At 37.0% G+C, this 24,226-nt stretch overlaps 3 protein-coding genes across 7 annotated transcripts; 1 reads left to right on the top strand and 2 right to left on the bottom strand.

Annotated features, from left to right (window-relative positions):
- Positions 1-3,936: 3,936 nt before the first annotated feature.
- LOC118480476 (pentatricopeptide repeat-containing protein At4g20740-like) lies at positions 3,937-8,553 on the bottom strand. 5 transcript variants are annotated; one of them, XM_035975350.1, is made up of 3 exons: positions 8,390-8,553; positions 6,010-8,249; positions 3,937-4,399 (listed from the first exon to the last, which is right to left on the bottom strand). In XM_035975350.1, exon 2 carries the CDS (start codon positions 8,190-8,192, stop codon positions 6,024-6,026), a length of 2,169 nt encoding a protein of 722 aa, XP_035831243.1. In that variant the 5' UTR covers positions 8,193-8,249; positions 8,390-8,553; the 3' UTR covers positions 3,937-4,399; positions 6,010-6,023. The 5 variants fall into 5 exon arrangements, with proteins under 5 accessions (XP_035831243.1, XP_035831242.1, XP_035831239.1 ...); XM_035975349.1 differs by lacking the exon at positions 3,937-4,399 and adding an exon at positions 4,457-4,850; XM_035975346.1 differs by lacking the exon at positions 3,937-4,399 and adding an exon at positions 4,457-4,830.
- Positions 8,554-11,884: 3,331 nt separating this feature from the next.
- LOC118480291 lies at positions 11,885-12,880 on the top strand. Its single transcript, XM_035975061.1, has 3 exons — positions 11,885-12,077; positions 12,391-12,680; positions 12,764-12,880. The coding sequence occupies exons 1-3, from the start codon at positions 11,885-11,887 to the stop codon at positions 12,878-12,880; spliced, it is 600 nt and encodes a 199-aa protein (XP_035830954.1).
- A 1,452-nt stretch (positions 12,881-14,332) lies between these two features.
- On the bottom strand, positions 14,333-17,219 carry LOC118480475 (receptor-like protein EIX1). The gene has a single exon (XM_035975345.1). The coding sequence runs from the start codon at positions 17,162-17,164 to the stop codon at positions 14,531-14,533; it is 2,634 nt and encodes an 877-aa protein (XP_035831238.1). The 5' UTR covers positions 17,165-17,219; the 3' UTR covers positions 14,333-14,530.
- Between the last annotated feature and the right edge of the window lie 7,007 nt (positions 17,220-24,226).

Below are 24,226 nucleotides of genomic sequence, written 5' to 3'. Positions count from 1 at the left end.
GTAACGTGTGGCACACGTGAGTTTAAATTTCAGCTATGATCAAGATTTCTCGGCTTAATTATTGCCACATTTTAAGTGATCCACCCTTTCGCGGTTGTGATAGCGTTAAACACTGCCGCAGGCGGTGTTTTTCACGGCATGATGAAGAAAATCCTGATGGCCATTGTGACGTGAACAATCCATTTCAAACGGTCTTATGATTGTTAACCTCTTAAAATAATTCATTCCCACTTTATAAATACCCACTTTATAAATATTTTCACACACACTCACTTCATAAATTTCCTTTGAAGTCTATAAAAATATTTTATTTAGTTTTCTCAAAGTTCTGAAAAATACCAATGGAGGGTATGGAGCGTCTAAGTACATTTCCATCCGACTCATCTAGTTTGTCCGACTCAACGAGTTCTACTCTTGAATTTCCGCCAATGTTTGTGAAGTTGCGGAACTTGAAGGATGAGGGGCTTCTATATTGTTGATGGCATTTACTTGATTTGTTTGTTTTTGTAAAGGTTTATTCATTTTTGACTGACGCCAAAGAAAAATTGTTCAAGAAGTTATAGGAACAAGTATGTTAAACACTAAATTCTAAATTGAAAATGACTCATGAAATTGTGGAGAGTAATCACTATTTGTTATTATTAAAGTACACGAATAGTCCCTATAGTTTATAAAAAAATTGGATTTGGTACCTAGCTTTTTAAAAAATACATGGATGGTCCTGTGGATTTGGTACCTAGCTTTTCAAAAATACATGGATGGTCCATGTGGTTTGCATTTTGGAACACAATTAGTCCCCAGCTTTTTCCAAAAGTACATGGAATGGTCTATGTGGTTTGCATTTTGTAACGCATTTAGTCCATATCTTAGACATTCTGAAATCTTTAGATTTGTTGGCTGCAGGGGCGTAGGTTAGTAGGTGCCTAGGGGTGCACCCGCCCCCTCCAATGTTTCGGTCAGAAGTGTATAATTTCCGATTTTTCGTCCGAAAATTTTAAAATTATATAGGATCGCCCCTCCAATTATATTGTCTAAAAAAAACTAAAGTTTGTTACTACTTTAAATCTTAAAGGTCGTCGGACTGAGTTGTAATTCTTCGTTCAGGTTTCATTTATCTCGTACCATTATATATATATATATATATATATATATATATTAGTCTTTTGTTTGTTAAACAATGTTTAGTGTTTTTGTATGTAAGAACGAGTCCTTTGAATGAATGAAAATTTTTAGTTTTATTTGGAACTATTATTATTTGACCCGACCCGAATCGAATAGCCAGCCCGACTCGAAACATAACGATAGGAAAAAATTTTTTGGGTCCCATGACTTTACGCCCCCTCGAAATTTTTGGTCAAGCTCCGCCACTGATTGGCTGAGGACTAAATGTGTTACAAAGTACAAACCACAAGGATCATTCGTGTACTTTATAAAGATAGGAAGCAAATCTAAAATTTTGGTAAACCAAATGGACGGTGTAGTTTACTCTAAATTTAGTCAAAAGAGTGTTAACTGGCATCAAATTGATGCCTAAACTATTGGTATGAAATTATAAGTCATTCTAAAACTGCTTCTTCGTTTCCAACAAACTTTGAATTGATGTGTCAAGATTAAAATCATTTTTAAACCATTGCCAAGTCATAGATGCGTAGACACAAAACCAGATACATTCTTTATAACAAATCGGAGACTACCGTTCACGTGTTTATAACTAAAGTATAGAAACCGAGTTTTTGACTATAAAAAGATATTACATGCCATACATAAGTAAAAGAAAATTATTTAAGAAACCTAAAACTACTTAAGAGCTATGAGACATATCATGTGGGTAAGGATAGTGTAAAAAGTGCTCAAAGTGTGAGAAGTGTATTATAACACTATATATAATACTATATAACACCATATAAACACCGTATAACAATATGTAACACCATATAATACCATATAACACTATGTAACACTATATATCATTATATAACAAATATAACACTATACATCTATCATAGACATGCTATCAGACAACCTATAGTGTTATATTTGTTATATAATAATATATAGTGTTACATAGTGTTATATGGTATTATATGGTGTTACATATTGTTATACGGTGTTTATATGGTGTTATATAGTATTATATATAGTGTTATAATACACTTCTTACACTTCTTACACTTTGAGCACTTTTTACAGGATCCTCTACCTACCCATATCATGTTATATCGGATAATAATATATATACACACACACACAAAGGGAAGATTTCTAGGTGTAACGCATTTTTTTGTAAGAACACGCTGATAGGGGAAGGTTCAAATGAAAACCACTGGTTAACACGAAAATTCGAAAACTAACTAAAAAGCCTAAAAACATACCATTTTTTTCCATACCAATTTTCGCTATTTTAAGTATACCAAAAAAAAAAAAAAAATTGTAGTGCACATGTGTAATAGTACACATGTGCACTACAATTTTTTTTTTGAAAAAAGTTTTTTTATTGAAAACTTTTTATATAAAAAACTAGCGATTTTTAATAAAAAATTGCAAAAAAAATTGATGTGTTTTTTAGACTTTTTTAGTTAGTTTTCACGTTAAAAGTGGTTTTCATTTGAATAATCCACATGCTGATAAGAACTAGAAATTTAAAGAAGTGGTCGGCTAGATTATGATTACATACATAGGTAGAGGATCCTGTACAAAGTGGAACTTTTGTGAGAAGTATGAGAAATAATTTGGGAATGACAAATGTCCTTTTCCTAATTAATTCAAAAGGGTATATTAGTAATTTGACATTCTTATCATTTAATTGATTTCCAAGATAACTGCCAAAAAAAAAAAAAAAAAAAAAAAAAAAAACTGGCGATGAGTTTTTATAGGGATTGATTCGAATTTTGATTTTTTTTTGCAAGATTCAATAAGATTATCATCTACGCATCATTCTTCATTAATTATAAATACATGAAATCGCAAGATACCTTCCCCAGATACAATACAGTTGTTTACTTTCTGTGCCCTTCTTCGATTTTGGTGTTTTATAGAATTTACAGATGTATAGTGTTTTATCCCCAATCAATAGTGTTATATTCTGTACAGACATCTTAATTTCCTTTCATAGTGTTTTATCCTCAATCAATAGTGTTATATTCTGTACAGACATCCTAATTTTCTGGTTCATAGTGTTTTATTCCCAATCAATAGTGTTATATTCTGTACAGACATATTAATTTTCTGGTTTATAGTGTTTTATCTCCAATCAATAGTGTTATATTATGTACAGACATCTTGATTTTCTGGTTCATAGTGTTTTATCCCCAATCAATAGTGTTATATTCTGTACAGACATCTTGATTTTTCTGGTTCATAGTGTTATATCTTCATATAGTGTTTTATCAAGGGTTCATAGTGTTATATCTTCATATAGTGTAGGATACGGTTACCATTTTTGATTGGGGAAAGTCGCTGATTTTTAGGAGAATAATGGGGGTTTTGGTTGTGTGGGATACGGTTACCATATTTGAAACATTTGAAAGGACAGTATTGCCCTTCAATTTTACATAAGGTCCTTCTAATTAAAACACAATTTACATTTTTATACTCTATTGATCTCAACCATTAGATCAAATATCCAATGGTCTAAAACACTTCTTACCCTTCTCACATTTTAAACACTTTTTACCATATCCCTACCCTACATACATATATTATCCAATCTAAAAAATAAATTACAAATGTCCCCTCCCTTAAAGCTATAAATATCAAATTTACCAATTTTAATTAATTTTATTAAAAATAATACATAGAATGACTATTTTACGCTTTTTTTATTAAAACTTAAAAATTATAAATATACCCATTAATTAGTTTTTTTTTTTTTTCTTTTGATTGCCTTCTTCTCGATTTATACTTCTGTTTTCTGGAAAGTCTGATACAGATTTCAAATAAACCAAAAAATCAAACTAGCATCAACAGAAAATTAACATACATTCAACTTAGACCGTGGGGTATGGTGGGGCTTGGGTTGGGCATTGGTTGACACGTGGAATGGGAAAAAAAAACCACGCCCATGGGGTATGGTGGGGCTTGGGTTGGGGGCATGAGTTGACACATGACCATTGATAGCCCGCCATGTCACCTTGCTAGCCCGCCCCACACCCGGCTTCAAACCCACGCCAAAGGGGCTACGCCCCAAACCCAAGCCCCCGGATACATAACCCCATGGCCAAGTGCATCACTCTCCATGAAAAAAACCAAATTATCAACCGAAACATGAGCAGATCCATCGTCATCATCACTAGAACTGTTGTCACGAGCTTCATCCTTGACCAAATCTGTTGGTGGGCCCTTAGGTTCATCCCGAGGTTCCTTGTCCTCCTTCAGGGCTATACCAGAGAGTCTAACCGAGCTGCAGTATCCTCCTTTAGATGTTTGTAACACAAAACATAAAACCCAACTTCTGTTATATAAGAAAGAACAAATTCATTTTTTTAAACTTAACCGAAACATAGAGAATAATATAGGCAATGAGATGGAGTGAAACTTTTGATGATTTCTTTAAATTTGAGGATAGAGAAGGGGATAGGAAATAGGATGGGGATGCTCTAATTAGATCTCGTACAGTACACTAATGGTTGCGATGTCATCGTCTGAAACTCTGAATACATTTTCTTCATCATCCGCGTACGACCACACTAAATGTTTCTTCAGCCATTTCTTTTGGGTCAAGTGTTTTGCTGGTTTAATATCAGAGGCATCTTCTCGTTTACGCCGAACTATGTCGGGTTTGCATGTTGACGTTAATGCTTCGATGAGCATCTTGATGAGCTGATTAAAAAACTGTACACGTCTCAAATTTACTAGACCAAATAAAAGTAGTTAACTAATATTCTATGCAGTTAATCTTGGTGATAATAGCAGTTATATCGGTCCCCTAATAAAATATTGGTGTCAAATATCGGTACCAAATTTGACCAATAAAACCAATACATCACCGATATATCACTGAATCATTAGTGTGCAATTGCTATATATATAAGGCAAATTGGAAAATAATAATCCAATCTTTCTGAAATTGGCCGATAATAATCCCAAATCAGTTATTAGCCAATAATAACTCCAACCTCGTCCAATTTTTTTGTAAAATAGTCTGCCGTTAAAATAAGCTTAACGGAGTTAAGTGTTTTTCCGAATTACAAACCGATGTTTTAGGGCTTTTGATCAGAACGAGGATACGAGTCGATTGATGTAAAACTTACCTCGAAATTGTGTTCGAAATGGCTTGAATTTTGTTAATTGGAAGTTAAACACCCGAATTGAAGCACCGTTTTCGTGGGTTGAGGGCAGTATTTCGAGGTAAGTTTTACATCAATCGACTCGTATCCTCGTTCTGATCAAAAGCCCTAAAACATCGGTTTGTAATTCGGAAAACACTTAACTCCGTTAAGCTATTTTAACGGCGGACTATTTTACAAAAAAAATTGGACGAGGTCGGATTATTATTGGCTAATAACTGACTTGGGATTATTATCGACCAATTTCAGAAAGATGGGATTATTATTTTCCAATTTGCCTATATATAAATTCTGCATGATATTAAAATTACCGATATCTCACCGAGATAACCTATATCTCAAATATCGGTCCTTGACCGATATCTGATATTTTTTACCGCATTAACTGCATAGCTAATATTAGCCAAAGTCCTCGTAAAAAGTGCATTGGATTTTGAAGTTAGTATAACAAAATGAAGCATCAAATCTAACAATCGGTACACAGAAAATGCTGTAATCATTTTGAAAAACATAAGAACAAGTTAGTTTTTCTTGAAATGGGCATACAAACAAATTAGTTTGACGGTTTTTTTATGTACATAACATACACATTTGTATTGAAGAAGTACAAGATTTAAAAAATATGAACCACGGATCAAATAATTAAACGATTTCGGTTTGTTCTCCCAATAATTTTGTGTCGTGTAATGAAACTCACCCTATATATCTGTGTGTGTTAACGTACCGGATTTCACGTTCTTAACTTGGCAAGAGACTGGAGCCCTTCGCTTTCAACTTTGACTCGAGCCTGAAAAACTTCAAGCCAGACAGCACCAAGTCGGCTGTCTTCTTCTTCATATGGTCAATTAACAAGTCATCGTAAACAACCAAATCCGACTCAGTAACCATCTTGCACTCTCTCATACTTGAAAAGACTTTTCTACCCTCCTCAATAGTTCCATATTGGCACATACCAGAGATAACCGCACAATATATAACATCATCAGGCGGACAGCCGTCTTGCACCATCTCGTTAATAACAACCATAACCTTATCGGCATCGTTAGATCTACACGTATGGATAATTCTAAGAAAATACTTAAACTCCCTGGGCCCACTTGTCACGTTAGCTAAACATTCACGAACAAGCACGGAAGCCGAATCGATTTCTCCGATTTTACAAAGACCTTTAACTAGAAACACATACGCATCAACAGACATAACCAACGACATATCTTTTATTTTATTGTAGCATGAACACGCCTCGTGAATATCTCCAAGGTTGACATAACATAAAACCGCATTACTGTAAGTACATAAATCCGGTTCCGTTTTCGATTCCTTCAACTCTTGAAACAGAGACAACGCCTTTTTCACTTCTCCGCTTTCGTAAAGCGCCCCGATAAGAATATTATAAATCGAAACACCGCAATAACCTTTTGGTTTCAAGTTATCGAACACGTCTAAAGCCGTTATGACCCGATCTTTTTCTCCTACCATTAGTGAAAAAAACTTCACAAGATCATGAATAACATCGAACCCTAAACTCTCCATTTGTTCAAGCAATTTCGAAAATTCATAAAATTTTCTCGACTCAGCGTAACAAACCAACATCGGATTAACCGTCTCAAAATCCGGTTTGAGATCTTCTTCGACTGTAACCGTGAAAAGTTTATGTGCTTTACTGGCGTGTTTCGCGTTGCATAACCCTTTTATAAGATGGTTGTATATCACTAAATCCGCCCTGTAACCCGAGTTTATTAAATCTTCTAACAACTCACACGCCGTTCCGACTTTCCCGTCATTTACGAAGCCTTCTATCAAAGATCCATATATAGCCCGATCGATCAAATACCGTTTCTCTTTCATCTGGTTAAAAAACTCGTAACCCTTATCAACTCGGTTTCCTTTGCATAGCCCCGTAACGAGAGTTGCATAAGCCATAACATCGGGCTGGACTTTATCACGCTCCATTTCTTTCCATACCCTCAAACAACCGTCTAAATCTCCCTCCGAAACCAAGATTCTTATCATCGCAGTGTACGCAAACACATCCGGTTTACACAACTTCCTCATTCGGTCCACAAGCCCGATAGCCTCTTCAACCCGACCCGCCTTACACAACCCTTTTATCAAAATCATGAAAGTGACACCCTCCTCCGCCGATCCACCCTTCTTAAAATCGTTATAAACCGACATACACAAATCAACATGACCCGTTTTCACAAGAGCATCCATAATCCTGTTATACAAAAAAACCCGAGGCTTCACCCCGAACTTCAACATCTTCTCATACACATAATAAACCCTAAGGCCTCTATTGTTATCCGAATGCATCCTGATCAAGATTTCAAACTGCTTCTCCGTCGGCGGCTTACCTTGCATACTCATCATCTCGGGCACTTGATCAGCTGCCCGAAACCGATTGTTTCTATTCAAACAATACGCAAACGCATTATAACTAGCGAAATCATGTCTATACCCTTTTTGCTTACCGGCCCAATGAAAAAACTTGGAGGCGATAACCGGATCCGACTCGACTTTAAGCACTTCCGCAACTAGCTTCGGGGTGACCCGACGGAGCTTGTTGAGATCGGCAACCACCTGCGGGCCCCAGTGCTTGTGTTTTCGAAAAGAATCGGTGATGTAACGGGCGATGGGGGAGAGCGTTTGGGCGACGGCAAAGAAGTGGTGGGATGGGGATTGGGGTGGGGGTGGTGGGGTGGTGAGGGGGTCTTGTGGGGTCCAGTTTTGGAGAGTGAAAGTGGGGGTGGGGTGGTGGTGGTGGTGATGGGTTTGATTTGGGTTGTGGGTTTGGCGGTTGGTGAAGAGACCACCGTGGAGGGTGGGGCGGTGGTTGTGGGTGGGTTTACGGTGGCCGGAGATAAAGTTGAAGGCTTTGGGGACGGTGGTTTGTGGTGGAGGCATTGTTGTTTATGTTGGTATTATCATACATGTGATTTAGCAATGCAAGCGGTGTAAATTCTGCAAATTTACAACATATATATGTTTAATTTTAAAGCATATATAATGTGGCTTACATTTGGGGGTGAAATTGAAACAAGATTAGGGTTGTTTGTTATGCTATGAATGATATATTCAAAAGCTCTAAATTGGGGAAGTACCTGACGAACATGAAGAAAACGTCCAATTGGAATGTGGGAATATGTGAATCGAACGATGACCAGAGAGATTTTCCAATTAGGGTTTATGAATGGGTGGTGGTGACCAGAATAACCATCTTGATTACAAGCTAAGGGTGAAGGGAGGAATAGGTAAACTCCTAGTTCACCCGATCGTATAGTCATGTTAATTGTTTACCTAATACTAAAAAATGTTGATAGTGGTTCACATAATAAGGTTTAGGTAAACTATCTAAAAAAAAAAAAAATATGATTGGTTAAGAAGAAATGGACCCCACCACACACCCTCACTCTCCCCCTTTCCCTCCCTTCACCGAATCGGTGAACCTTCACAGAAAACACCCCTCAATTCGGTAATCTTGATCGGTAAAAATGGTTAGCAGTGGAGGGGGTCGGTACCGAGTGGGTTTACCGCCCCCACTCCATTCACCCTAAACATCTAAAAACAAAAAGCTAAAATTTCAATGAGACGGTTTGATGTTGCTTGTATGAGGTCAATCAGAGACTCAGGGTCCGTTTCCGTTTGATACATTTCTTACGACATTTTTTTTTTATGAGAACTTGTATTTGATACGAACCCTACTTTATATAATAAAATATAGAATGATAACCTTTTTCAATAGCTATTAAAAAAAATCCCTGTGAAACTTGAACCCGACTTTCCCGTAACTTTGTTTTAATAGCGTAACTTTTTTTTTAATGGTAAATTTCTTTTAGTCGATATTGTATGTAGAACTTAACCTAAAACATCCTTCTTCAAACCCAAATGTTTAAAAGATTTATTTTTGTCAATGTATCATAGTCTATTGCTAATATAGAGTAATAACTAAGTTTTATGTTGTTACCAATAAGTCACTCAGATGATTTTTTTTTTTTTTTTTTTTACAATTAGACCACTTAAGTTTCAAATAATTTTCTACTACTAGGTATTTTACCTATTCAACAAGATGACAAGGCAATTTATTCAACACACTAAATAAATAAATAAATAAATAACAAGAAACCAACCTTACTATTGAAGCCTATATCTAATCATCGACAGGTAGGGGTGTTCAAAACTATCCGTATCCGAAAATCTGATCCGAAATATCCGATATCCGAAATATCCGATATCCGAAATATCCGATATCCGAATCCGAAATATCCGGAAATTCGGATATCCGAATTTCTCGGATTCGGATTCGGATAGTGATTTTCAAAATTTTCGGATATTTCATATATCCGAAAATTTAATTTTCATTTTTTTCGGATATCCGAAAATATCCAAAATATCCGTTTCCGAGTATGAAAAAAATAAAGATTACACAAAAAATTACTTGTAAAAAACATCTTATATGCTAGCTTTCATTGAAATTTGATCATCTGGACGTAACTTAGTATAAAGAATATTGAGACGCAAACAATAGTAACTATTTTCATTGGAACTATTTTGAAGGACCTAGAGAATCATACGTTTAAATTGGCGTCTCTCTATACGAGGCATCTATAACATGTGACTGGGAAGCGGCGGAAGCCATTTTTGATAAGAGCAGGGAGTTAAAGCTTAAAACATGTTCCATAACTGAGAATGGGGAAACACCCCTGCATGTTGTTGTATCTTCGAAAGGTCACAAGCATGATGAGCTCTTTGTGAAAAAACTGGTGGAAAGGATGCAAACGGCTGATCTTGAGCTACAAAACAAGAGTTACAACACCGCGTTATATTTGGCAGCTGCAGCAGGAAACATTAAAGCTGTCAAAATTATGGTGGAAAAGAACAAGGCCTTGCTAACAATCGCCGGTGGTAACAGAAAGATGATGCCCTTGTACATCGCAACCTTGTATGGAAACGAGGACGTCGTGAAATACATGTACAATCATTCAAATAATTTGTGTGATGGTGGTTGGATGCCTCTGAATCGTGGGTGGCTGCTTTTGAAATGCGTGGAGAATGATATGTTTGGTAAGCATTATAGTTTGTATCGATAGTGATTACATTATTTTTCATATAAGAAATGATTATGAACCTTAATCCCTATTAATAAAAAATGAATGTGTTGTTTGGTTTTTTAGTATATGTATGCATAATTCTAAAAAATAAATGTTGTGATTAAATTATTATTGAGAAACCCCCCTCACAAAGTTGTTTTCAAATCTGTCTTAGATGTTGCTCTAAAGATTGTGGGGTAAATTACACTTTTCGTCCTTTATGTTTATACCGGATTGCAATAGATGACCTTTAACTTCAATAATTACAGTCACTGTCCTTTATTTGGAAAACTCGTTACACATTTCGTCCTTTATTACTAACCAGGTTAAAAAATTCAGTTAACTCTGGTCATGTGCACCTCATATGAGGGCATTTCTGTCTATTCAGACTTGTTTCTTCTTCCTTTATGAAACTCCTCTTTCTCAAACTAACTCCTCAACTCAGACTCCTATCTCTTTCTTAGACGGTGTACACCACCACTTCCATCCCCACCCTCACACAACTAGCACCCTATATAAGATCAAGCCCTAAACCCTACCATCTAGAAACCCTAAACCCGAATCTGAATGACGAAACCAAATTGAGCCCATGTTTAACCTAAATCAGAACCATACCGTCAAATATGGGTCGCCTGAGAGCCTAACCGGACTGAAGTCGTGGGCTAGATACCAAATCGAGCACATGTTTAACCTACATCAGAACCATAACTACCAAATCGAGCCCATGATCTCGTTAGATACCCTAGATTTGTGAATTGGACTGAAGTCGCCGGATCTGGACTGAATTCGCTGGATTCTGGAGGATCGGCTACTTTAGGTACGATGTATGTAAAATCAAAACGTGTTGATTTTCCAGAGGAGTTCCAGTGAGTTGTTTTTGTGCGGTGGTGGTTTTTAGAGGGGTTTTTGTTTTTGTAATGTTTTCAAGCCATTTTCATGTAGGTGCTTCTGTAGGTAAGAAAGAGGGTCAAGTGCGATGGTGGGTTGGTGGTGCTGTGTAGGTTACTGTTAAGTGGTAGTGGTGTTGTTATTTGGTGTAGATGCATACAAAAAAAGACAATAAGTGATTGTGTATGATGAATTTATATCTTCAAGGTTGCAGTAGTTCAGATCTTCAAAGTTGCAGGTGAAACAGAAGTGAGAGGGGCTAGGTAGGTAGAGAGAGAGAGAGAGATGGGATGAGAAGAGAGACTTTCTGTTAATGTTTTGTATAAATATATATTGTTAATATAATAGATAAAATTACTAACATAACCTCTTGTGCAAGTCAGATATCATAATTAACTTAAATTTTTAACCTGGTTAGTGTTAAAGGCCGAAATGTGTAACGAGTTTTCCAAATAAAGGACTGTGACTGTAATTATTGAAGTTAAAGGTTATCTATTGCAATCCGGTATAAACATAAAGGACGAAAAGTGTAATTTACCCAAGATTGTGACAACTTATCCCGACCTTGGCACCAGGAGTGTTCTCGAAGTTCTAGCTCGGAAGCCGAAAGCATTCCGCGAAATGAAGCTAAATGTCATCTCGAGAACCATCAGATGGGGTAAAATTTTATACTCCAAGATGCTTAGTACGCCTCAACGATCTCAAATTGAGAATCCGGAAGTTGGTAGGGAAAGTGGACTCGAAGATTCATCCCTAGGCCTTGAACCCTTTCCTGAAAAACGTACTAGCATGATCGATAGAATCATCAAGTCAGGTAAAGATCTCTTCTACTTAATGATGTTCATCACACATTATTTGTACTGAAAATAAATTATACACGACATACGCTAGTGTTATCCAGATCTAATTTGGCTTTTTTTTGTTGTTTTTTAGAATCTATGGAAAAGAAAGATAACGCAATGAAGTTGCTAAGACTGATTTGAGGATATATTGCGAAAAAACCTAAGAAAGAGATTGATGATATACTGCGCGGTCCTCGAGATGTGGTAATGCAAGACGACAAGGAACCGGATTCTTTGGAAAAAAAGGAGCAACGTACTCGTCTCATATACTTTTTGTTGCTGCAGAATTTGGCAATCGTGAATTTGTTGTTGAGCTCATCCGACTATACCCGGATCTCATATGGAAAGTAGATGACAACAACCAAAGCATATTTCATGTTGCTGTGGCGCATCGTCATGAAGGTATCTACAACCTTCTATATGAGATAGGCTCCATGAAAGATTTGATCTCCCCTCTCAGAGACTGGAATGATAATAATATGTTGCATTTAGTTGGAAAGTGTGCAAAGCAAAAGCGACTTGAAGATGTGTCGAGAGTTGCTTTAAAAGTGCAGCGAGAGTTACTATGGTTTAAGGTATATATATATATATCTCGACCATGTGGCCATGCTTATAATGAGTATAAAGTCTTTTAAAATTTGTATTTTTTTTGTTGCAGGAAGTTGAGGCTATGATCCCTCCTGCTAATAGGGAACGTAAGAACAAATATGGTTTAACACCATACGAGTTGTTCACAAAAGAACACAAAGATTTGGTTGATCAAGGGGAGAAATGATTAAGAGATATGGCTAACCACTGCATGGTTATTAACTGTCTTATTACAGCCATGGTATTTGCTGCAGCTTATACTTTTCCAGGCGGATATCGCCAAACAGAAGACAAATACAATGGCTTCCCCGTCTTTCTTTCAAAACCATCTTTTTTGGTTTTTGTTTTAGCGGATGTCGTTTCTTTTTTGTTGTCATGTGCTTCGATTGCCATCTTCTCATCTATCAACACATCTCGCTTTGCTGAACTTGATTTCCTACAAACTCTACCAAAAAAGATGATGTTTGGTCTAGGAACTCTTGTCCTCTCAATGATGATGTTGACAATCGCTTTGCTGACACATGTCGCCGCTAAAAGTCATTTTTTTGGTACAGCAGCTTCATACAGCCTGTTTCCGGCCGAAAAACAAAATCTGCCAAATTTCTAATTTCCGCAATGCAAACAAACGCCATAAACATATACTAAAAGTAATAAAATTACAAACAACGTTTAAGTCCTACATTATCCTACAGTTGCGTAAAAACGTTAAAAATAACAAGTCATACGTCGAAATCATCCCCATCTTCGTTATTGAATATGTTATCAGAATCATAGAATCATAGTCGTTTGCCTGTTGTTTTCCTTTTGAACCAAGATAGTTGTCAAGTTGATTCAGAAAGGCCGGGGTTTGGAACAAACTGTTAACAAATTCCTACAATAATAAATATCAAAACGTATATTAGCATATTAATTAATACTACCAACATATATTTAACAAAGGAAACATGCGTTCGTTTATCATTTTATAAATTGCGTAGTTTACCTCAGAAAAGAGTTCTTGAGTCTGAGGTTGCGAAGCCGACAAGTTCGAGGGCGTGTTTGAAGAAAGTTTATGCCCCATCCCCCGATACATAGTTCTTGTCCTTTGGTTTATCGTGTTGTGAACTAGCCTTGGGTGCAACCGCAACCGTTGAAAGATATTTTTCTAAATTGAAGTTTGTCAAGACGGATTTACGTAATTGAATGGCCCGGAATATTTGAACAATGTTATGGTTTGTGCGGTCGAAAAAGAAACTTTTAATAAAGTAAAAAACGACGATGTGATGGAATTCAAGCTATGAAAAAAAGGACAAATCTATTAAATATTTGTTTTACTTTATTTATTATCATTTTTCTTATTATTGTATGATTGCACAGTAAAAAAAATTCGGAATACCCCTAAATTAATGGTCTAGCTCCACCACTAACATCAGGTAAAGGTTTTTTCTTGATTGGTGTATTGATACTCCACATTGATATCTAGTTGTATTCTCTTGTGACCATTGCAAAGATCGTTTTTTTTTTTTTTTTTTTTTTTTTTTAACTTTAACATCCTAATTTTTAAATTAGGTGAAGAAGCACACAACTAGTTCAGTGGTTTATAGAGTGAGACAATACTTCACGTCCGGATGTGTATGCATGCATATGTGCTGGAAGAAAACCTCACTACCATTGAGTTAATGAATTGGCAATTATAAACTTTTTATACAACACAAAGTAACCTGTTTACAAAAGTTTATAAACACAATGGCAATGGCAATGATCATCCATGGCCATGTATGGTTTCTACAGAACAATAATAATAATAAAAATTCCTACTTAAACTATAGGAAACAGTTGCACAAAGATTATGTAACATTTACCGTCTAAATTTCCGATGAAGTCTCCGAAAATGCACAACTGATGTTACATATATCCAATCCTTCACGTTATTTAAGCTAGCAAAAAGGAAATATCTACACCAGCAGTTGAAGAATAAAGCACCACAAATTCCCAAAAATCCAACAGCAAATCCAGCAGCCATACCTATGTAATATGAATCCCAGAAACCCTCTCCATCTTCCTTTCCAACAACAGTAGGAGGTGGAGATAAACGCCCACATCTTTGTGTAAGTGGAGGTCCACAAAGTTGAGGGTTACCAATGAAGGATGTATAACTGAAGCTTTGGAGTTGAGTTCCAGTTGGTATTCTTCCGGACAAGTTATTGTAGGAGAGGTTAAGATAACTTATTCGTGTTATCTGTGTCAAACTCGTGGGAATATTTCCAGAAAACTCATTTCTTGACAAGTCAAGAGAATCAAGAGATCTCAACCGACCAATATGCTTCGGAACTTCCCCGTGCAGTCTGTTGTCGGAAAAATTTAAAGAGACTAGCTCTAGAAGATTAGTGATCTCTGAGGGAAGTTCTCCATATAACTTGTTGCTTGAAATATCGATGCTCCTCAGTAGGTAAAGACCTCTTCCAAATTCACGTTGTTTTCCCTTCCATGCAACTAGTGCATTGTCAATGAAAAGGGCCGATTCATTCGAACCACAAATGGAATAGCGTCCTCCTCGTCTTGAACATAAAACGTCGCCAGTTCTGTTCAAAGCATAATACGTTGTATAGTCATGTTGTGGTTTGGTTCCAGGGAGAGTTGATACATAAGAGGAGTAATAATGACTGATAATATCATCTTGAACTCGTCTAGTAGCCATAGCCGTGAAGTTACCAAAGCACTTAGGAATGTTTCCTAGCAACGCATTATTAGCTAGATCAAGGAACCGGAGATTAGTTAGAGAACATATTCGGGATGGTAAGCTACCATTGAATCTATTAGAGCGTAAAACAAGAACATACAACTTTGAAAGTGTTTCTCCTATCCATGATGGTATGTTACCAGACAACTTATTTTCCCCAAGATCCACAAACCTTAGCTTTGTGCAATTGCTCAACGACTTTGGTATTTCACCAACAAAGTCGTTTCTACGCAAATACAATGCCTGAAGCTTAGATAGGGCTCCCAAAAAAGAAGGAATTTCTCCGGACAAACTGTTGTTTGATAAGTTAAGAACCACAAGCTTCTCATGGAATTTCTGCAAACATTCTGGCAGACTCCCTGATAATAAATTGTTGGAGAGGTCAAGGAAAGTCAAAGCCGTGTCAATTTGACACAAGAAAGAAAGTGTTCCTGAGAACCTGTTTCCAGAGAGGTTTAGTGCTGCCAGTTTAGAAGGTAACAATGGTATTGTACCTTCCAATTGGTTGTAACTTAAATCCATTCCAGGATAGCGTTCAAAGACCGTTGTCATATTTGGTAGCATACCTTTTATTTCATTTGAAGAAATGTTGAGAAATCTCAACCCACGTGGTAGGTTCCAGAACCATCCAGGGACACGATCTGATATTCCAGCACTAGATATATCAAGATATGCAAAGTTTGTTTGAGTTTGAATCCACACGGGAAAACTAGGCCCCAACTTGCATGATTGCATCTTTATAGCGTTTAACTGGAAATTCATTTGCGAACTTAAGTTTAGTGCGAAAGAATTGAAAGACAGGTCCAGATAGGTAAGTAGGGTGAGGTTCAGCAAATGAATATCGGAGATTATACCTTTAAAGGAATTGTTAGAAACATCGAGATGTTCAAGATTTAATAGTTCGCCCACACTATTCGGTAAATTTCCAGTTAACCTATTACTAGAGAGGTCTAACTTACTCAGGGATAGACATCCGGGGAAATTAGTACCATACGCAGATTCAAAAGGTCGTCTATTGTATAGAGAATTACTATTTGAACTTGACTTTTTTATGGATGAACATCCGACAAAGTTTGGCACCGGCCCATTAAGGAGGTTTCTTGACAAATCCAATTCAACTAGAGACGACCAATTTCCAAAAGATTTTGGAATGACACCTTCTAATCGATTTCCCGAGAGGTCTAGAAGGTCAAGAGAAGTCAAATCTCCAAAGGAAGCGGGAATCTGTCCACTCAAAAGGTTATTACTAAGATCAAGTTCATCCAACATGGAAAGATTAGCAAGTTGATGAGGAATCGGCCCGCTCAAAGAATTATTACTAAGATCAAGGAGGACCAAGTTGGAAAGATTAGCAGCAGATATTTTCAAATGTTGTAAGTTGGAAAGGGAACTCAAAGAATTTGGTATATGATTGAACTGAAAATCAGTTCCAGTTAAATCAAGGTACTGTAACTGATGTAATAATGATAAAAAATGACTAGTATTACCAGACAGGCCACTAGAATAGGTAGAAAGATCAACTTCAGTCACATGACCAGTCTGGCTGTCACAACTGATACCCTTCCATTGACAACAATCCTTCTTTCCTTTGTTGATGTCTACTAGGTTTGCTTTAAAACCTAGCAGTGCTTGCCTCTCCTTATCATTACAGGACCTCGTAATCGTCGTGTTGGCGTCTTCTTTCAACCCCGACGTAAGACCACCATTGATAAATGATCCCATGCATAGAAGCAACGACACGAAAACATACATCGTATGATGTATTATGAAAACCAAAATAAATCAAGTTATTAAACTTTGTTTTAAGGCGAAGAATACTGGTTACGAATCCAACACAAAAGGCTTCCTATTTATTTGCTAAATGTTTTGAGTTGACTTAGAATAGCAAGTCTCCTAATCACTCCTGTCCATTAATTAATTGGTAGTGTAAAAATCTAATAGAAAGGCTTATTTTCCAGGTGTTTTCAGTTGACTTGGAAAATAGTAGTCAACAAGTCTTCTAACCCCTTATTGGGTTCAGAAAATCTTGGTTTATTTTCTTTTGAAACAGTCTTAAAAATATTTTTAGTGATTAAAAACAATAATTGGGGGGCCTGTGACAGCGCTACAGTTTGACTAATACAATCTACCATGTTTGATTAAAATTACCATCGCCATTAGATACCAACCTGTGAGAATCCTACTACAGTTCGACTAAAACTTGGGATGAAATTTACCAACTTCAGTTTCCTTTTCTGATCACAATATTTAATGAAATATATCTAGACATAAGAAACCTCTCTAATTTTTTTATCTATAGCTTATCTAGAATATACCATTTTAATCACAAAAAGTTAGCTCGCATCGACACCGAGTACATCAAACTGTCCCCTTTCGATGATAATTCTTTTTAGAAAAAAAATGCCCTATTATATATACCTGCAATATGAAGATTCGTCTACACTACTTCCAGTCATTTAAGTGCTTATTTTTATGTAAGTGTCGGTATAAATTTAAGTTGATTTACGTTTCGACGTAACTTTTTCTGCGCTCAGATATTATAACTTTTTGTACTTACTTTTATGTACGTGTTTAATTGGTACGTTTTCATTAGACGATATAAATTCGAGTTACTTTACGTTTGGTTCGTCGCGGCAACGCGCTTATTTTCAATTTGGTTAATGTTTCAATGTAAAATTCTTTCGCAAAAAAGTTCGGTCAAATATTAAACGTTTTTGTGCTTATTTTTATGTACGTTTTCTGTTGGTTAATGTTTGGACATAATTTCGCTCGAATTACCAGTTAGGTCAAATATATTCCGTTTTGATTAGACGATATAAAGAGTGAATTGCAAATTTTGTCATTTATCTTTATACCCTTTTTCAGGTGGTGTCCTTTGTGTTTAAAATTAATGGGTTTTATACTTTATGTATTTGAATCCTACACGTTCTATCCTTTAGGCCTAACTCAAGTTATTTTTTCAGTTAAATGTGACTATGTACAAGTCACATGAGGGTAAATATGTCATTTACTAATCTCCTCATCATTTCCACCAATATAAACCATCCCAAACCCTAGTTCTTAACATTTCCCCCAAATCACTTCCCCAAAATTGAAATACTCCAACCACCACCCGACCACTGTCACCACCGGTTCACCATCGGTTCACCACCACCAGTTGACCAACAAGTATACACCACACAACCTATCCCTATCCCTAAACCCTCAAACCACCCCGACACCACCCTCCCAACATCCCCATCGTTCACTATCTCCCACCCACATCCCCATCGTTCACCACCTCTCACCCACACCCCCTAATTACTTTACACAATCAGCAAAAAAATAGGAATGTTGGCAAAAAATTTACAAAGGAAGTTAATATCTGGCTATGTATAGGTCTGGTGCACCTGAGGGTCGCCGGAGAGTGAAGCGGCGGCTGGTGGAGCCGGAGCCGCTGGAACCGGTGGTCGAGTGGGTTGGGTGAGTGGGTTGAAGCGGATCGGAACCTTTTTGCCACAGAACACACCGCATACAAGAGCCAGATACGAGCATTTTGGGATTCGGCAACAATTGAAGACAAAAACAACGAAAAGGTGATAAAGGCGAAGGTTGAAAGGCATAATGTTACAATATCCGAGGAAACCATAAGAACAGTCTTGCAGATTGGTGACAAGCCTGAAGATCCACACATCATCTTTGTACGATGTTATCAAGGATGTCTACTTAGAATGAAGTGCACAGGAGATGTACTTGCCGCTCAGCTTAACAAGACACACTTGCCGTTACAATACAAGTACTTTCTGCATTTGTTGATTCATTGTTGAACAAGGAAAACGAGATATGATCTGCAAGTGATACTCTTTTGTGTGTGATGACGGCTTTGACGCTCAACAAAGACTTCAATTATTTAAGATTAATTCTCGAACACATGAAAGGGAACCTTGGAAAGAAAACAAGAAATGCAAACAAATTTTGGATGTATCTAAGGTTCGTGCAGATGATCTTGGATGCACAGATACCAAATATTTCAAAGGTTAAGAATGATATTCTAAAAATAAGTGCTATGAAAGAGGATACTGTCACAGCCACCGACCTCTACCCCGGGAGCAAGCGCCGCGGGAACACAGAGCTGGTGGTATCGGTATTTATTAATTTGGCAGCGGAAATTTAAAAACATCAGGTTCGTAGTTAGAAAATAAATCTCAGAGTTTCAGAACACTAAATTTTCATAATAAATAAATGGGATAAAACCCATGTTCCATTGATAATACATTTATAGGGATAAACCCTAATTATTGAAAACAAAATCTTCATTTATTTAGGTAACTTTTATAGTCACTTCTTTAAGCTTTTAGTGCTCCATAGCTGGCTTCTTATAGCTTCACATTAAGTTACCTGAAACGCGTTTTAAAAAGATTTTATCAGCAAGAAATACTGGCGAGTGTATCCCAGTTTAATCAAAACAAGCTTTTATAACTTTTTAGTATTGAGAGCGATTACAATGTTTATATCTACCAATATACTCATTCAATATTTGTCATGTTGGTAGTTCCATGACTGTGGTCATGTTACTCATTGGCTAACTCATTTTCCAATAGTAACGGATTACTATTAGTGAATACAAAACCCCACATACCGGCAACAATTGTAGAATACATAGACTCAATCACTGTAAGTATAACTGAAAACATTTGAGGTTTTGTAAAACAGTTTGGTAGAAAAAGAGAATGACTCACTTTGTTGACTTAGGTATTTCTACAGCTTCCTATTGGTGTTCCTGATTATTATCTATTAAAAGTAAACAATGCACACGTGTTAGTAAGATAACCCAAATCACATTAGCCTTACAACACGAGACAAAACTCCAACGAACTGAGTCAGGCAGAGCCTTGACATGCGTTACAGAGTCCTAGATCAATTGGGTAGGGTAACGAATTAGTGATCGGGGGTTAAAATACTTACAACGAGGCAGAGCTTCGTGTTTAAGGGGTATTATATCGAGCAGCGTTTAGCTATTATAGGGACTTTGAGAGGGAAAAGAATTGAACGATGAAAACTGAGGTTGGAGGCCTCCTTATATACCTGACTTCGCCACTCGCTCGCGCCCCACGACCTATCTCTCTCACTTTCTCGCGGCCCGCGAGAGACTTAGGCTAGGGCTTAGGTCTGCTGGATCAGCACCCTAGCTTCGACACGATATGGGACACGTGGCACAAGGGGGTTTCGACAGACAAGGGGTCCTCGCGCCCCGCGAGTCTCTCCCCTAATTTGGTCGCGGCCCGCGAGCGGCCTATATCTACTATTTTATTTGATTTTTATAGAAATTAAGGTTAGACGAGTTTAATTTATCATTTACGGGGTATATTAGGAGCGTTTTTCGAGGGTTGTTATAGATACCTTGCAGATGATGAAAACGAAGAACAAGTTCAATGAAGGAGTTGTTCCGAGAAAGATGATTGCTTATCTCGGTAGCTTAGAATATGTGGCTCCCGAAAATGATAAATGGAGACATGATGATAGTGGCTCAGACAATGAAGAACCCGTTCTCGATGCAATGTATGAGAAGAAAAGAAAGGACGAAAAAGCGGGTGGTAGCAAGATGAAGAGGAAAGGAAAGGAAATTCTAATTGATGCTGACAGTGATGATAATGTCGGTGGTGAAGATAAAGGTGATGAGGATAAGGGTGATGATGAGGGAGGTGATGAAGGTGGAGATGGTAAAGATGATGTTTCGGAAGATGTTAATGCACTTTAGGTGATAAGTGCATGTCTCCCAATTTATTAGGGTCTTTATTGTACATTTGTAAAAGATAGTCCCAAGTTTATCCTAGGGACATTTTGTCCAAGTTTTAGGATGGTTTCTTTAGTCAGAGTTTTTTGTATAGGACTAAGGTCAGAGTTTGTTTGTGTAGACCTTTTGTCTGAGTTTTGTCTAGGTCAAAAGGTCTGAGCTTTGTGCTATATGTTTTGTCCGGGCTTTCTAGTTAGTCTTGAAAGTCCGGGCTTTGCCTTGTATATATACTTTAATATGGAATAGACAAGGTAACGATTCTGTGTGAATTTCTGTGCACCTAACCCTAATCATTGTGTATGTTTTGTCTGGCGGCTGCTTTGTGTGAGTGACGTCATTCATATTCATCTTCTTCATCAAGAATACTTAGTGTATTCTTGATTTCTCTTACAAATCCTTGCATTCTAGTGTTTCATCTGCAGTGGTTGATCATCAGGTGGATTCCGCACACCTGTTGGTTGCTTTAGCTGAGTGAGTGGTATCAGAGCAGTGTGCTCATACTACTGTAGGTGTTCTTAGTTTGAAGGTTTTGGTGAGAAAAGTTCATACTTTGATAGGTTTTAGTGAGAGTTTAGTGAGTTTTGTGTTTTATTCATGATTCTTCATTCATATCTAGTGATTTGATGATGGATTTTGAGTAGTTTGGTGATTTTTAGTGTTGTTCTTCATCTGGGTTTTACAGGGGTTTTTGGTTCTTGTTCATACAGAGGTTTGAAGGTGAAAAAGATTCTGAGTTTGATCTTTGGAAGCTTTGTCCGTGGTTTACATTCTGTGTTTGTGTCTCCGGGGTATTGTTGAACCAGTGTGTAGTCACATTGGGGAGATAGTCCGGAGATTGGTTCTTCTGAGTTTTGAACCTGTTCTGAGTTTTAAAAATTTGTCCGAATTCTTACCTTGTCCGAAATTTGTGTGTTAGTTTATTAGTCTGAGGTTTTTTTTTAGTGAGTCAATAGTCCGGCCTTTTATGGTTCCTTAGTCCGAGTTTTATTTATATAGGTAGTCTAAGTTTAGTTTTAGGGTTATAAGTGTCCGAATGTTGGTCATTATTATTGAGTCCGACCTTTAGTTTAGTCTTTAAATTGAGTTTTTACAGATCCCCACCTTAGTCCGAACTTTACCTTAGGTATAGTCCGAGTTCTTTTTGATCCTTGAGTCCGAGTTTTGTTCTGCTATTCAGGTCTGTATTTTATAACTAGTTAATTAGGTGAGTCCGACTTTTATAACTAGTTATTCAGGTCCGACTTTTAAAAGTAGTTCTTTCTTTTGGATCCGAGTTTTGTTCTGTTAGTAAGTAGGTCCGAGTTTTTATGTTTAGGTTAGTCTGAGTTTTTAATTTTAGGTCTGAGTTTTAGGTAGGTCCGTAGTTTTATTTTCTTTATCCTCTAAAGTTCCGTTTTTTATTTATTAATAGTTTAGTCCGAATTTTAGCTTAGTGTAGTCCGAAGTTCTGTGTCATGAGTTTGCTTGTTAGATAGCTTAGATAGTCCGAAGTTTCTAGATTAATTAGATTCCGACTTTTATAGTTATAATAGGTCAGAGTTTTTTATAGTATTATTGTCCGACCTTTTGTCATTGTGTGTCCAACTTTTAGTCCTTAACATAGAGTCAGACTTTTTATAGGTTATAGAGTTTTTATACGTCCGAACTTTACCTCAGGTTATAGAGTTGGAGTCAGACTTTTTAGAGTCAGACTTTTTTATTAGTCCTTGTCCGTTTTTTCTTTGATTCTTGAGTCCAACATTTTAGGTAATCTAGTCCGAATTTTTAGAGTGTCAGACTTTATATAGCTTTCTAGAGTCTGACTTTTAAGTCAGATTTTGTCTCCTTGTGAGTCCGACTTTTAAGTCTATATTTTGCTTAGGTCCGAATTTTTTATGATAGTCTGAGTGTTATTATTCCGTTTTTAGTAGTCCGAATTTTATATTGAGTAGTAGTGTCCGAATTTTTTTTATGATGTCTGAGTCCGAGTTCTTTCAAGTGAGTACTAGTCCGATTTTTATTTAATTGAAGTTAGAGTCCGAATTTCATTCCTAGGAGTCCTTCTTTTACTAGTGTTTTAGGTAGAGTCTGTATCCGAATTTTTAACCTCTAGGTAGTCTGAGTTTAAGTTATTAACTGTGTAGTGTCCGAGTTTTCTGTTTGTGTTTTATTTCAGGTTTTGTGATCCGGGTTTCACACTATGATTAAAGCTCAGACACTTCACTCCGTGTATTCTCTCCGAGTTTGGACTTAGAAAAAGTCTTCTGTGACACAGTTCTTGCTTGGAAGCCCACTGTTGTTTTCTGAAATGGCAAACAATAATCTGACTGCAATGGTGCAAAACCTCAAGCACAATGCTGAGGTAGGAAGTAGCGACAAACCTCCTTTGTTGATAAACGAGCTTGATTTTCCTGAGTGGAAGGAGCGTTTCGAAAGGTATGTACGAGCAAAAGACATCAAAATCTGGTTGTGTATCGTTAAAGGAATTGTGGGATAGTATGATCCAGCGATATGAAGGAAACGAAATGTACAAGAAACGATGTCTCGAACGTTTGAAGATTCAATTCGTTGTGTTCAAGGCTTTGAAGAATGAATCATTTGATGACACAGTGAATCGATTTTATCATCTGCTGAGCGAACTTGATAGAAGTCAAGAGGGTATCTACACTGAATTCGAGAAGGTTGAGAAGTTTCTGAATTGTCTTTCCAGAGAATGGAATATGTACACCGCTTTGATCAGAGAGGGTGTTCTCTATGAAGAGCTCTCGTTGGAAGAAGCTGTTCAGAAATTGAGGGGTTATGCTTGGAATATGGAAGATCAAGCATCTGATTTCGAGAAGATCCAAGATCCTCAGTTGTATAAGGCTTCGAAACCAACGGATAAGGGTAGTAATGGTGGTGTCGGTGTTGCTTTGTATTCGGAGAATGAAGGTCCTGCAAGTGAACACGCCTTTATAAGCAACAATGACAATTCAGGTGGAACAACCAATTCCAATCAAGGGATGTACTCTTCGAGTGGAGCTCAGAAATCTCAAGGAACAAGCTTGAACATTCCTAAGATA

Source organism: Helianthus annuus, chromosome 7 (genome assembly GCF_002127325.2).
Source record: "Helianthus annuus cultivar XRQ/B chromosome 7, HanXRQr2.0-SUNRISE, whole genome shotgun sequence".
Lineage (NCBI taxonomy): Eukaryota > Viridiplantae > Streptophyta > Magnoliopsida > Asterales > Asteraceae > Helianthus > Helianthus annuus.
The sequence above is the reverse complement of the archived record's forward strand: the minus strand, read 5'-3'. Positions and strand labels throughout refer to the sequence as shown.

What these genes read in the sequence shown, in the direction of transcription:
- LOC118480476 (XM_035975350.1), bottom strand. Translation starts at nt 8,192, where the DNA reads ATGCCTCCACCACAAACCACCGTCCCCAAAGCCTTCAACTTTATCTCC.
- LOC118480475 (XM_035975345.1), bottom strand. Translation starts at nt 17,164, where the DNA reads ATGTATGTTTTCGTGTCGTTGCTTCTATGCATGGGATCATTTATCAAT.
- LOC118480291 (XM_035975061.1), top strand. Translation starts at nt 11,885, where the DNA reads ATGAAGCTAAATGTCATCTCGAGAACCATCAGATGGGGTAAAATTTTA. An exon ending in CGATAGAATCATCAAGTCAG is followed by an intron (nt 12,078 to 12,390) that starts GTAAAGATCTCT and finishes TTGTTGCTGCAG; the next exon opens with AATTTGGCAATCGTGAATTT. An exon ending in GAGAGTTACTATGGTTTAAG is followed by an intron (nt 12,681 to 12,763) that starts GTATATATATAT and finishes TTTTTGTTGCAG; the next exon opens with GAAGTTGAGGCTATGATCCC.